Source organism: Zeus faber, assembly GCF_960531495.2.
Source record: "Zeus faber genome assembly, chromosome: 17".
NCBI lineage: Eukaryota > Metazoa > Chordata > Actinopteri > Zeiformes > Zeidae > Zeus > Zeus faber.
The window spans coordinates 14,309,042-14,320,129 of NC_137204.1; the positions used below are offsets into that span (position 1 = coordinate 14,309,042).

At 48.0% G+C, this 11,088-nt stretch overlaps 1 protein-coding gene across 2 annotated transcripts; it reads right to left on the minus strand.

The window, feature by feature from the left end:
- Positions 1-83: 83 nt before the first annotated feature.
- On the minus strand, positions 84-11,055 carry plpp1a (phospholipid phosphatase 1a). 2 transcript variants are annotated; one of them, XM_080017789.1, is made up of 6 exons: positions 10,699-11,055; positions 8,585-8,739; positions 5,445-5,728; positions 3,027-3,084; positions 1,433-1,609; positions 84-1,342 (listed from the first exon to the last, which is right to left on the minus strand). In XM_080017789.1, the coding sequence occupies exons 1-6, from the start codon at positions 10,754-10,756 to the stop codon at positions 1,226-1,228; spliced, it is 849 nt and encodes a 282-aa protein (XP_079873915.1). In that variant the 5' UTR covers positions 10,757-11,055; the 3' UTR covers positions 84-1,225. The 2 variants fall into 2 exon arrangements, with proteins under 2 accessions (XP_079873915.1, XP_079873916.1); XM_080017790.1 differs by lacking the exon at positions 8,585-8,739 and adding an exon at positions 6,860-7,011 and having other exon boundaries at positions 10,699-11,053.
- Positions 11,056-11,088: the final 33 nt, after the last annotated feature.

Here is an 11,088-nt window from a genome sequence, read left to right on the forward strand (position 1 = left end):
ACAGTTTTTAATTTTAGGAACGTGAACTTGAAACGATATGGCTTTCATTGTAACGCATAACTATAATTTCCTGTTTGAAGCGGTTTGTCATCGCATCAGCAAAATGGCTTTATTTTGGTTGTTCAATAAGCAGAGCATCAACCAGGAATTGTAAATATTTGTAACACAATTTCAATAAAAAAAAGGTGTCTGTTTGGGCATTTCACTTTTTACATAAATTGTAAAAAAGAAAAAAGTCACGTGTTTTTTCTTTAGCTTGTACAGACATTGATATTTATATTAATTCTGAGATACACATGGAGCAGCAGTAGCAGTCCAGCCAAGGCAACATGGAATACAAACTAGTTTTTAACTAAACAACGGACAATATCGAAATCGAGCTTCCACTTCAATCATTCGGAACGAGTATCGGAAAATCATTGTCCCGGCGTTCAGCAGCTCCGTGTGGGTGTAACCTCCAGCATACTCCCGATTACTACAAAGGATTTTTCTTCCTTGCCCTTGAAGGAAAATTACAGGATTTTAAACCTTTTATTTTTCCATCTATGGGAGTCAACCCGAGTCACTTAAAGATTCTGATGCAAATCACGCGGGTTGACTCCCAAAAATAAAGTTTAGCTAAAAAAAAACAACCAAAAACTCTGGGGAGTTTTCCTTTAACTTATTTCACTCTATACTTTTTCAACTAATTGTTACTCGACGCAGAGTTAATTATGACAGCTTTAGTGGAGGTGTGGACACCAGGGCAGGAGACGCAGAAAGCAGGACAACGTTCACAGGTTAGCCTCCTCCCGCGGCAGTGGTTAGACCCTTCAGTGGAAGCATGCAGCTCAGCAGGTACACGCTAAATATGGCTCCATCCCGGCTTTTGGGCCCCCCCCCCCAGACAACTTTTTAAAAAGTCCACAGGTCTGAAATGTGCGGATAGGAGTGACGTCCCCTCTGTACCTCAAGAGAGGGGGGCTTAGTCATGAAGGGCCGCGTCTTAAAATGTATTTTAGGGAAGCAACGCCCGTTTCGCCCGGATGCGCGCTCACCCGCCAGCGTGCAAGACTTAAAAAGCAGGGGGTGATTGAAAGCATTCGTAGTAATACTGTTTTTTGGGGGTTTTTTTAGGATTCCATGCAGGTTATATGATGAGACCGTCTGTAGCCGGAAAGCTGGGGGTCGAGGGTGTGTTGGGACAAGATAAGAGTCAGGTTCTCTTAAGTTTTTTCGGTGGCGCTTAGTTGGGGCTGTCAAAGTGGTTTCCGTTCGTGGGGTTTTCCTGCAGCGTGGTGTGGGGGATCTCCACCTTCATCGGCTCCACCCGCTGCTTGAAGAAGTCGGACACGAAAAAGACCTAAAGGGGAGAAAGAGGGTGTTTGTCTCGGTTCGCGCGAGATGTACTGTCTATCCCGCCGCGGCCGGCGCCAGAAGGGATGCCGCTTACCACCAGGACGGCCATGAGGGCGCCCTGCAGCAGCCCCGTCAGGACGTCGCTCCAGTGGTGTTTGTAGTCGGAGACCCGGGACAGCCCCGTGTACACGGACGCGGCGACGAGGAAGAACTGGAGGGTGGGGCGCAGGAGCCGCGCCCACTTAGCCTGGAGCCTGGCCTGGAGGTACAGCTGAGACGCGGAGAATTGAGAGGCGGTTACCGACTCGTTCTCCGACACATTATGCAAAAACACACCGCGGTCGATACAGGTCGTTCCTCTCTTGGCTGCAAATACGAAGAATAATAACCGTCATTAGCGTGTTTCCTCCTTTCCCCCCTCTGGGTGTATTCACACTGTTCTAAATATACTGTCCCTGTGAAGCCACTTGAGACTCACTGTCTCTAACACTATGACTATAATTTTACCACTATAATAAAGGATATAGTTCCAAATTAGACCGCCTGTTCCTGTGTGTTATGTAATTATTCGAATACAGTGGTACTTTGACTTACGAGTTGATTTCGCTCCGTGACAGAGCTCGTAATTCAATCAATTTTCCCCATTGAAATTAACTGAAATGCCATTAATCCGTTCCAGCCCCCAAAAACACACCCCAATTTTTTTTGTTACGTTTTTAAGTAAGGACAATGTATTTATAAATAACAAATATTGTATAAAAACATAAAAGAGAATGTAAAGGAAAAAAAAAAAAAAAATTCTATGATTTCAGGCTTTAATTCAATCCTCATCCGCTTCTTCTCAGCACTTACTTACTTAGGACCCATGGTTCAGAAATTATTTATTTTTTTGGCAAAATAACTGCACAAAAACCACAAAACGCGGGCACCAAAAACACAAAAGAGATGCTTCCACGGTCAGGTAACCACGTGAAGTGAAGGAGTGAGACGCGGGATGCTGGCCACATTCGCTCGCCACGCCAACTAGCGGCGGCGTACCTGAAGCTCGCTCCTCGTAACTCACATTTTTGCTCGCAAATTAATACAAAAAAATCGACGGAGCGACGGCTCGTAACTCGGAAAACTCGTATGTTAGTGCATTGGTAAAGCAAGGTACCACTGTACATCCTTTTCTACCCCTGAGGAGAGTTATTAATTCTTAAAAGCCTCCACGGACTAGACTATGGAATGTAATACCTCAGTAACTTCATGTACCGTATTCCTTACTCTCACCTCCATTCATGACTAACTCGTGGAATAGTGATCTGACAATCCTTTCTGAGGTTCTCGTAATAAGAAAATACGACGCGATCTGTACACGTCAGCATTTCTGCAAGGGGGCGGGGGGGGACTACAATCTCTCATATTTTCCAGTGTAATAGAGACGTTATTCTGTGTTTTCACAGTGATCGATGAGGACGACTGCACGGAAAGGCGGGCGCTGCCGTCTCCTGCGAGTTTGTGAGTCATTTCTTCTGAAATGGCAGTAAATGAATTAGCCTGTATCACAATTACCGTTGTTCTATTTATATCCATGGGTGTGCGGTGAGTCAGCAATCCGAATGTTATTGTTAATTATTTACAACCTCCGTCGGAACACGGCGGCTCATATTTATTGACATTGAACTAATGCGACACAAGATACTTACTGCCAGGAACAACATGCAGTACATGGAGAAAGAGGAGTGGCCTGAGTAGAAAGATAACCTGCAACAGATAGAACATTTAGAATACAAGTGAAATTATTTGAAATAAAAACACAAAAAAGAAAAACGGGGATCGGGAGGTCCCACGGGCTCTTTTCGTTTTCCCCGACGTTCCTTTTAAAATGATGACGTAAGAGAGCCGCTAGAATGCACGACGTCAATGTCAATGTTCCGGTCGCCGGGACCGTCCTATCCAACCTGCTTTGGTTACTGTGCACGTGGTGACTTGTTGGGAGTCTTAACATGTTTTGCCAAGCAACTGGCATACTGTAAACACACACACACACACACACACACACACACACACACACACACACACACACACACACACACACACACACACACACAGAGTATAATATTACTGCACAGACTATTGTGTTCCATCCTGCTCTGCGTGGATCCTTTTAAAAGTCGAGCCGCAGTGTCAGCCCAAGGCCTCCACAGCTTCAGAGGCCTGGTGTCGTTTTTATTTTATTTTTTTAACCCAGTCAGTCGTCGACACGGCTCACAGGCTGGGAGACTCTCACTGCCTGAATGAATAAGATGGACGCAGTTCGGGGGGGAAATCGATTCGATCTCCGGTATTGCAAATGAAACGCTGGCATAAAGGTAAAGTCCAATAAAGTCGCAAAGGGGACAAAGTCTTTCCAAGGTTTTACGACGATGAGCGTCGGTGGCCTCAAAGTCCAAAGTAACACAACACAGAGTTACAGCGAAAAACCCCTTCAGCGAAAGACGACAGGCGTGTAAGAAGACACGCAAACATGCACGTTCATTCCAACCAAATCGAGCATGAATCGACATCGGGGTGTTTGATCACGGATTTCCTCATTTGCTACATGGCATGACTTGTCATTAAAACACCACATTCAACACACTTTGTGCAGCTCCAGACGAGGGCCTCCTCCCCCTTGCGGAGCCCGCTGGACCCACGTGAGGGCTCCGGTTACGGTAAGACGATCTGCACCGGGTCGCTCTCCGTTTCTCTCCCGCTGCGCTTAAAGCCGGCGGACCAGACGCGCACGGACGCTGCCAGCGGATATGACTTGGCCCGGGAAGACCCCGACGGAGAAAGGAATTTGAGTGTTGTCAAGGGGGGGCCCCGGATCGGTATTTTGTTCCCCTTTGGCTGTTTCACCTGAGTAGAGCTGGCCGCCAAGGACGGAGCGGGAAACTTAAAAAAGTCCCGCCGTCGCTTGGCGGTGCAGCTCGACTGCTTTACTTTCGCTTCTGGTCGTCGCGCCGGGTTAGTGAATCCGCGGCGGGGGGGGGGGGGGGCTTTAAACTTTCGTGAACCCGGAAGTTCCGGCGTGACGCCCGACGCGTCGCCGACCGAGGAAATCTGCACGTTCATGAAAGCGACCAGGCAACAACACGCAAGCCAGCGCGAGACAATAAGTCAACCATTAACCACGTAGCTTATGTCGCTTTTTCCATCTCCCGTTATGCAAGCAGGGAGGTCATGTGAGGCTGACGGATGGGTCGTTGAAACGGGGGGGGAAAAGTCCCTCGTGAGATGCATCATTGGCCTCTCGTCGCGTTGTAAACACTCAGTTGATCGTATCCCGTCCTGCGGAAATTCGACTTTTGTCAATTATTTAGCGCAGAACGGTGCGGCTGTTTACAGCGTACGTGGTGAGACGAATATATATATTTTTTTTTAATATTCGACTCTTATTTTATTTCAAATTGTTTATTTCCTCCTTATCTTTGCCTTGTTATTTTATCTTTTTATGCCCGCTACGCAGTTGTTGCCTGTCACGCCCCAAGAATTTCCCTGTACCGAATGACCTTGTGTTGTACTGTACACTTGACAAATAAAACACTCTGAACTTTGAACAATGGTCCCACGTTAGAAAAGTTTTTTGTTTTTTTAAATTACAATCATGATGTCAACATTTTGAATTTAAATGTTACGTTCCATTATTTACTTAAATAAAATGCAGTGAGTGAAAGTGACTGGTCGAACAAACCCTCCCGAGCAGCCTTCAGTGCGCACGGCAACCACCGGCGTCACTCACTTTGTGCTTCTATAAATATCGGCTCTAAATGCTGCCGACTGAATCATAGCGAGGCGTGGACATCCTCCCCTCCCTCTGCAGTTTCCTCTGCTCCTCGCAGATAAGGGACAAGGAATCCGTGTTATTATACTGGAACCTTTTACCTCCCGGTGCGTTCATGCAGCCCCCCTGCGTCCGAGCCGCTCCCGCTTTGTTGGTTTTTACCGGTTCACTTTACGTCAGTTGTTTCGAGGTGCAATGCTGCGAGACGCCGCCACGCTCTGAATCAAAAAGTTCCGATTGACACAAACCGCAACTATCCCACCTTCACCGATGGTTTCGATAAACAACCCCTATTTACCTGCCCTGGTTGACCGCTTCCTTGTTCCCGGTGCAGGTAAAGGCCTCGATGTACCCTCCCACCGTGCAGTTGATTTGGCTCCAGTCCGGCTTGCAGACGTCCAGGAAGTGGGGCCTGAGGCGCCCGATGGAATATTTGGCGATGTCGGTCAGGGACTGGCTCATGGCGGCGCCGAACAGGAAGGTGCCGACGGCTTTGTAAACGCACGCCATGTAGTTGTTGCCGAACGACGACCTGGATTTGACGCACTTCAGATAGACCCAGAGGCATTCCCCAAAGATCATCTGTGGCGGGAGGGGGAGGGAGGAAGGTCAGAGGTCGTCGATTCATGAAAATATACATTAAACACCAAGCGCTCAACATGGAGACTTCATCAGTCGTGCAATGCTCTCCAGTAACTGTGCACACACTTATAAATGGATCTATAATGTTTGTGTTTGTCTGACAGAACGGACAGTTTTACTTGTCGGGGCTCCACATTTCTAAATACAGTAGGTGTTGGTAGAGAGGCATAAACCAACCAGGTTTGATAAAAATATGTCAAATATTTGAGACGTATGTCCATCTGAGAGAATTCGATGAATCCCTCTTCCGAGATTATTTACTTCCGCTTACTCTACCGCATTAAAATGAACAGAATTAAAAGATTAATATGCTAAAACAAGATAGATATATATATTTTTTTTTTGCCAGAGAGTAATGTCCACTTAAAAGTTGTTTTTTTTTCTGATTTAAAAGAACTTTTAGCGAAGACTGATTTGGATCCCAATATATAAACATTTTCACCCGCTTCATATATTTTTGTTGCAGTATCTAGTGTTGATCTGTGATGATGTCTGACGGACTATTAAGTGTAATAATCAGTATTAAGTGCACATACGGTATGGGGGGGATGGAGTACTAAGGTCTGCATGACGATTTATTAATGATAAAATGTGCTTCGGCCAATAATAAAATGAAATCATGAAGAGAGCTCTTTACGAGGTGGATAAACATGGAGGAGGTTCCTCAGCGTTGGGGTGGGGGGGCGCTCCACCGTTTTTATTTGAGCCTGTTTTACTTGGTGCCCTGAGCTTTTACACTTTAAAGGTCACGTCTGATTTGGAGGAAGAGTTGGCCTGTAAGTCCAGCCTATGCTCTGGTTTGACATCCACTACACTGATAATTTAGACATATGCATGTGGGGGGAAAAAAGTGACGTAAAGAAAGCCGTGAAATAGTCACACAAATAGCATTAATGGATGGAGCCAGCTGCTGAACTACATTATTAGAGCGTAATGCATTTATGAGCAAACAGGGGTGAGGAGAGAAACGGACAAACTGCCGACAACTAAAAGAAGCCAAAGGGAGGAGCAACGAAAGAGGAAGGAAAAGGGAGGAGGCGTGTTAGTGGAAAACTAATGGGATGCACTTACAGTGAGTACGGAGACGGGAATCATAATGCCCGCTAACAACTGATAGGAAATGGTGTCTTCTTTAAAGGGGTACTTGATCGAGTCATCGTTACAGAAAAAGCCTCGGTGGAAAGGTTTTTGCCGGCCTGTGAGTATTGCGAACGGTAGTCCAACTAGCGGAGAGGCAGTGAGAGAAAGGGGGGGGGGGGAACAAAAAGAGAACAGGTTACTCGAGCAGATCCCTCAAATCGCCGACCCCCTCCCCGGCGGCGGGGCTCGAACCGCGGCCCGTCCGGGCAGAAAGTCACCGGGAAGGTCGGTTTCCACAACTCGGCTCAACTCTTCTCCCTTTACGAAAACACACGTAGGAATTCAAAAATAAATAAATCCCACTTTCAGGAACGAGAGACGGGGGGGGTCATTGCTCCTCCTGATGAACAGAGAGTGTTAAAATAAGTCAGCGAATGTTGTTCACATAATAGCCCCAAATTCACAGCAGGTTATAAAGTCTCAAATGGCTTCAGTTATTCCACTTCCAAAGCGGTGTGGCGTCTCGGCTCGTGTAGGACGGGGGCCGTTGTTTGGAAACACCGCGGTCCTGTCGGCGAGCGACATGTGATTACATGTCGCTCGCCGACGGGATCGACTCTTAAGCGGCTGAATCTCCCCCGGAAAACACAGATCCCCATTGTATCGTCCTTCATTTCTCTGTTGCTGATCTCCGGGAAAAAATATGTAACCGTCCCTCCCTCTGCTTGTGAGCCTTCAACTGTTTTATCTCCTCCAGTAAACTCTGGTTTTCACATGAAAAGCTACTTCAATTATTGTCATTTGTAATGTGGTTTTAAGAACCATGTTACCAAATACATATACGACATTTGAAAGTGTGTGTGTGTGTGTGTGTGTGTGTTTACATGACTTTATCTTGGCCCAAATCATTCTAAAATGATTTGGGCCAAGAGGTGGGGGGTGAACCATTTTTAACAGATGCATAATCACGTGCAAACTCCTGCTTTTATCACAAGTTAGTAGACACACACACAAACACACACACACACACACACACACACACACACACACACAAAATAATTTCTTGTGGTGCCAACACAATTTCATTTTGGTATTCTCCACAAAGATTCTGCAACAACTTAACTTATGCCAGCGTTCCTGGAGAGGGTTCAAGCTATTTTTTACTACTGTTACTGTTTTGTCCCAATTAACAAAGACGCTTCCTCTGTTATTGTGACGGCGAGACGCTCTCACACATCGTGGACTGTTGTTGGGCGATCACAACCAAAACCAACCTCACCATCCGTCCGTCGTCCTGCAATTACACGCAGCTTGATGCTAGAATACCGAATAAATGTTGGTGAAATATACTAATTGCTTTGTTTTTTTTTGTTGTTTTTTTTTTTTAAGTGGACATCCTCCTTGGCTCCCGCCATTTATAATGATAGAATAGAACTGGGTGGACATCCTCGGTGTACAAACCTCGCTCACCCTGTGGAAGAATAGCTGAACTGTGGAGACCCAGACAACCACCCTCAGCTTCAATGTCAATAACCGACAGCTGTTCTTTGGTCATAACCATGTGGCGGCCGAGGTTATTTTTAACAACGGATGGATGGCGTTCCCTGGTGAACATGCTCTAAATTGGGTGGGAGAAAAGCGGGTCGTGTGCTGCTTTTTTGCCGTGTGTCTGTTTCTTACCCCCACAGCCCGCAAAGCGGTCTCTTGTTTACTTACACAGCTAATGGGCAGGGCGAAGCCCACGGTGTAGAGCACCGTGGAGGTGACGGTGCCATGGCGGAAAGGGTAGCTGATGCTGTCGTCGTGACAGAAAAAGCCCCTCTGGTAGGGACGGATCTTAGCGAGGTTAAAGGCTGCTAGAGGCAAACCGCCTGTGGAGGGAGAGAGGTCAGAGGTCATGACAACACGGCACAGAGTAGATCAGACGGGCGGAGGGGCGCGTTGAAAGGAGAGACCCCGACCCTCCCGCCAGTCAGGCATGTGGAGGACAGCAGTAGTATTAGTATTAAATATTAGTATTAAATCGGACGGTTATGGTTCCTGGCGACCGTTCAACAACCTCGCTGTCGGGTGGGTTTTTGAACGGAGAGCATCGAGAACGTCTCGGCCAATGGCGCTTTGGACCTACGCCTATCTCAGCACTCCCTTGAACAAACACTATAAAAGATAACAGTCGATCCCGGTCGGTTTGGACGGTTCTAAGTCCTGACTCCGGCGTTGCCGTCCCCCAGTGGGAGCTTCATTGACCGGGGTCTCTGTGCCGCGCCGTCCAAAGTGACATGACGTACGTGCACAGTGTCATAAACATTTTAATAACGGCACATCGGCAGGACAGCACTCACAAACACACACACACACACGCGCACACACGGTAAAGAAAACGTTGTACATCTGTGCGCGCGCCGGCGTCGGCGTCCTCTGCGGTCAAGAAGCCGCAACAGCTGGAAAGCCCAGGGAAGCGTTTGAAACAACACACGAGAGCCAGCGCCACATTCCCCAAATCACTTTGTGACGAAGCAAGAAACAGCTGTTGGCGTCCCCCGCCGGCGCACACAATTTGATACTCGATACGTGTGTGTCCGAACACACACACACACACACACACACACACACACAAAGAGAGAGAGAGAGAGACGGGAGAAACAGAACGACAGAAAGGGACTGACGTAAACAACACTTTAAGTCATTGTTGAGAAACACTTTACGCAATGATGTCTTCACTGGAGGTTTTTGGAGCGTCCTCAGTAATAACAGTCATAGGGGGTCACGACATTTATGCATTTGTATACTTTTTGGAAGAGCACGAGCCTCAGATGTGAAGGTTTAGAAACGGACCACCTCAAGAACACCGTTGTAACTGCGTTGGGTCTTCGACAGGCCTGCTGATATGATATTATATGGTTTTATCACCTTGTGTTAGACATACGTCATGACATTCGGAGCCGTTTGCATATTATATTACTATGCAAACTGACCTCTCGCCAATGAGGTTTTGCTAACTCTGAAATTATTTCGTCGATTGCGGATATTCAAATATCAATCATCTCCTAAGCTAAATATGTTTGGGGGGGGCGGGGTTGTGTTTTTATATTTTTTATGATAAGACCCGCAGTTGTCACATTAGAGTTGAAGAGACGGAGCGGGATAAGTCAGGTCCCCGCGGACGGGGACATCTGCACAGCGTGAGTCACCTCCAATCTCCCTTATCATTCATAAGCAGGGTTAAAAATCCGACCTTGGCCTGGGCGTAACCCGCAGGCCTCACATTCAATATCCAATGTGTCGTTATTGCCAAATACGCGACAGCCCCGAGGGCGAGGGGACACTACTTTGAGCGTGGTTTATGAATCATCGACGGAAGGGTATGCATCGCAAAGGGATGGGTGTAGCGTTGTACCTCAAAACAATTGTGTTAAATCATCAGATAGTTTCCAGCACCACACACACACACACACACACACACACAGAGCAGAGCTTATTACACAGTACTAATTCATGTGTGTGTGTGTGTGTGTACGTGTGTGTACGCGCGCGCGTGCGGTAAACAAAGCCCGGTAAAGCCTGTCTGACATGACAACGCCGCAGGAAACGAACGTTAATACCATAATAACCCGTCTGCACCGCGGCTTGGGGAGCCGCGTGGAAAAGACAACGGGAGGAGCACCGTCGTCGTCGTCGTCGTCGTCGGTTTGTTGATTCACACCCAACGCGTCGAGGGACGGGGGACGGGGGACGAGGGGACGAGGGGGGACGAGGGTCCACGTAACCCGCAAAGTGTCGCGGAGGCCCCCGGGGGTTAAGACAGCTGAGCACACGCGTGGGATACACACCTAGGACCAGACACGCCACGTCCAGCAGGATGAACGCGATCCCCTTGGTCTCGAACATCGTGCGAGCCGCTCCCCCCCGCAAGAAAAAAAAAAAAATCAAAAGTCAAAAAATAAAAACAATGAATAAATCGACACCTCCTTCAGGTCCGCAGGGCGCGACGCGTCGAGCGCGGTGTTTACGCTCCCCTCCCCGCCGCCCCACCCCCGCCCCCCACTACGACACCACGGGGAAGCTCCTGGGTGGAGTGGGTGGGGACACTGCAGTGCACGCACCGGCGCGGCTCTTCCGATCGCTGCGGTCGGTCGCGGCGGGTCGGAACCGCGGTGGCGGTCGGAGGAGGACCCGGCGTCACACTGCGAAAGGAGCGGGGCGGCGCTGGGACCCGGGGG

Bases quoted from the DNA above. Each gene is read 5' to 3' on its own strand.
- plpp1a (XM_080017789.1), bottom strand. From the start codon at position 10,756: ATGTTCGAGACCAAGGGGATCGCGTTCATCCTGCTGGACGTGGCGTGT. The intron at 8,740-10,698 runs GTGTGTATCCCA...CTCCCTCCACAG, and splicing joins CGTGGCGTGTCTGGTCCTAG to GCGGTTTGCCTCTAGCAGCC. The intron at 3,085-5,444 runs GTAAATAGGGGT...TATCTGTTGCAG, and splicing joins GAAGCGGTCAACCAGGGCAG to GTTATCTTTCTACTCAGGCC.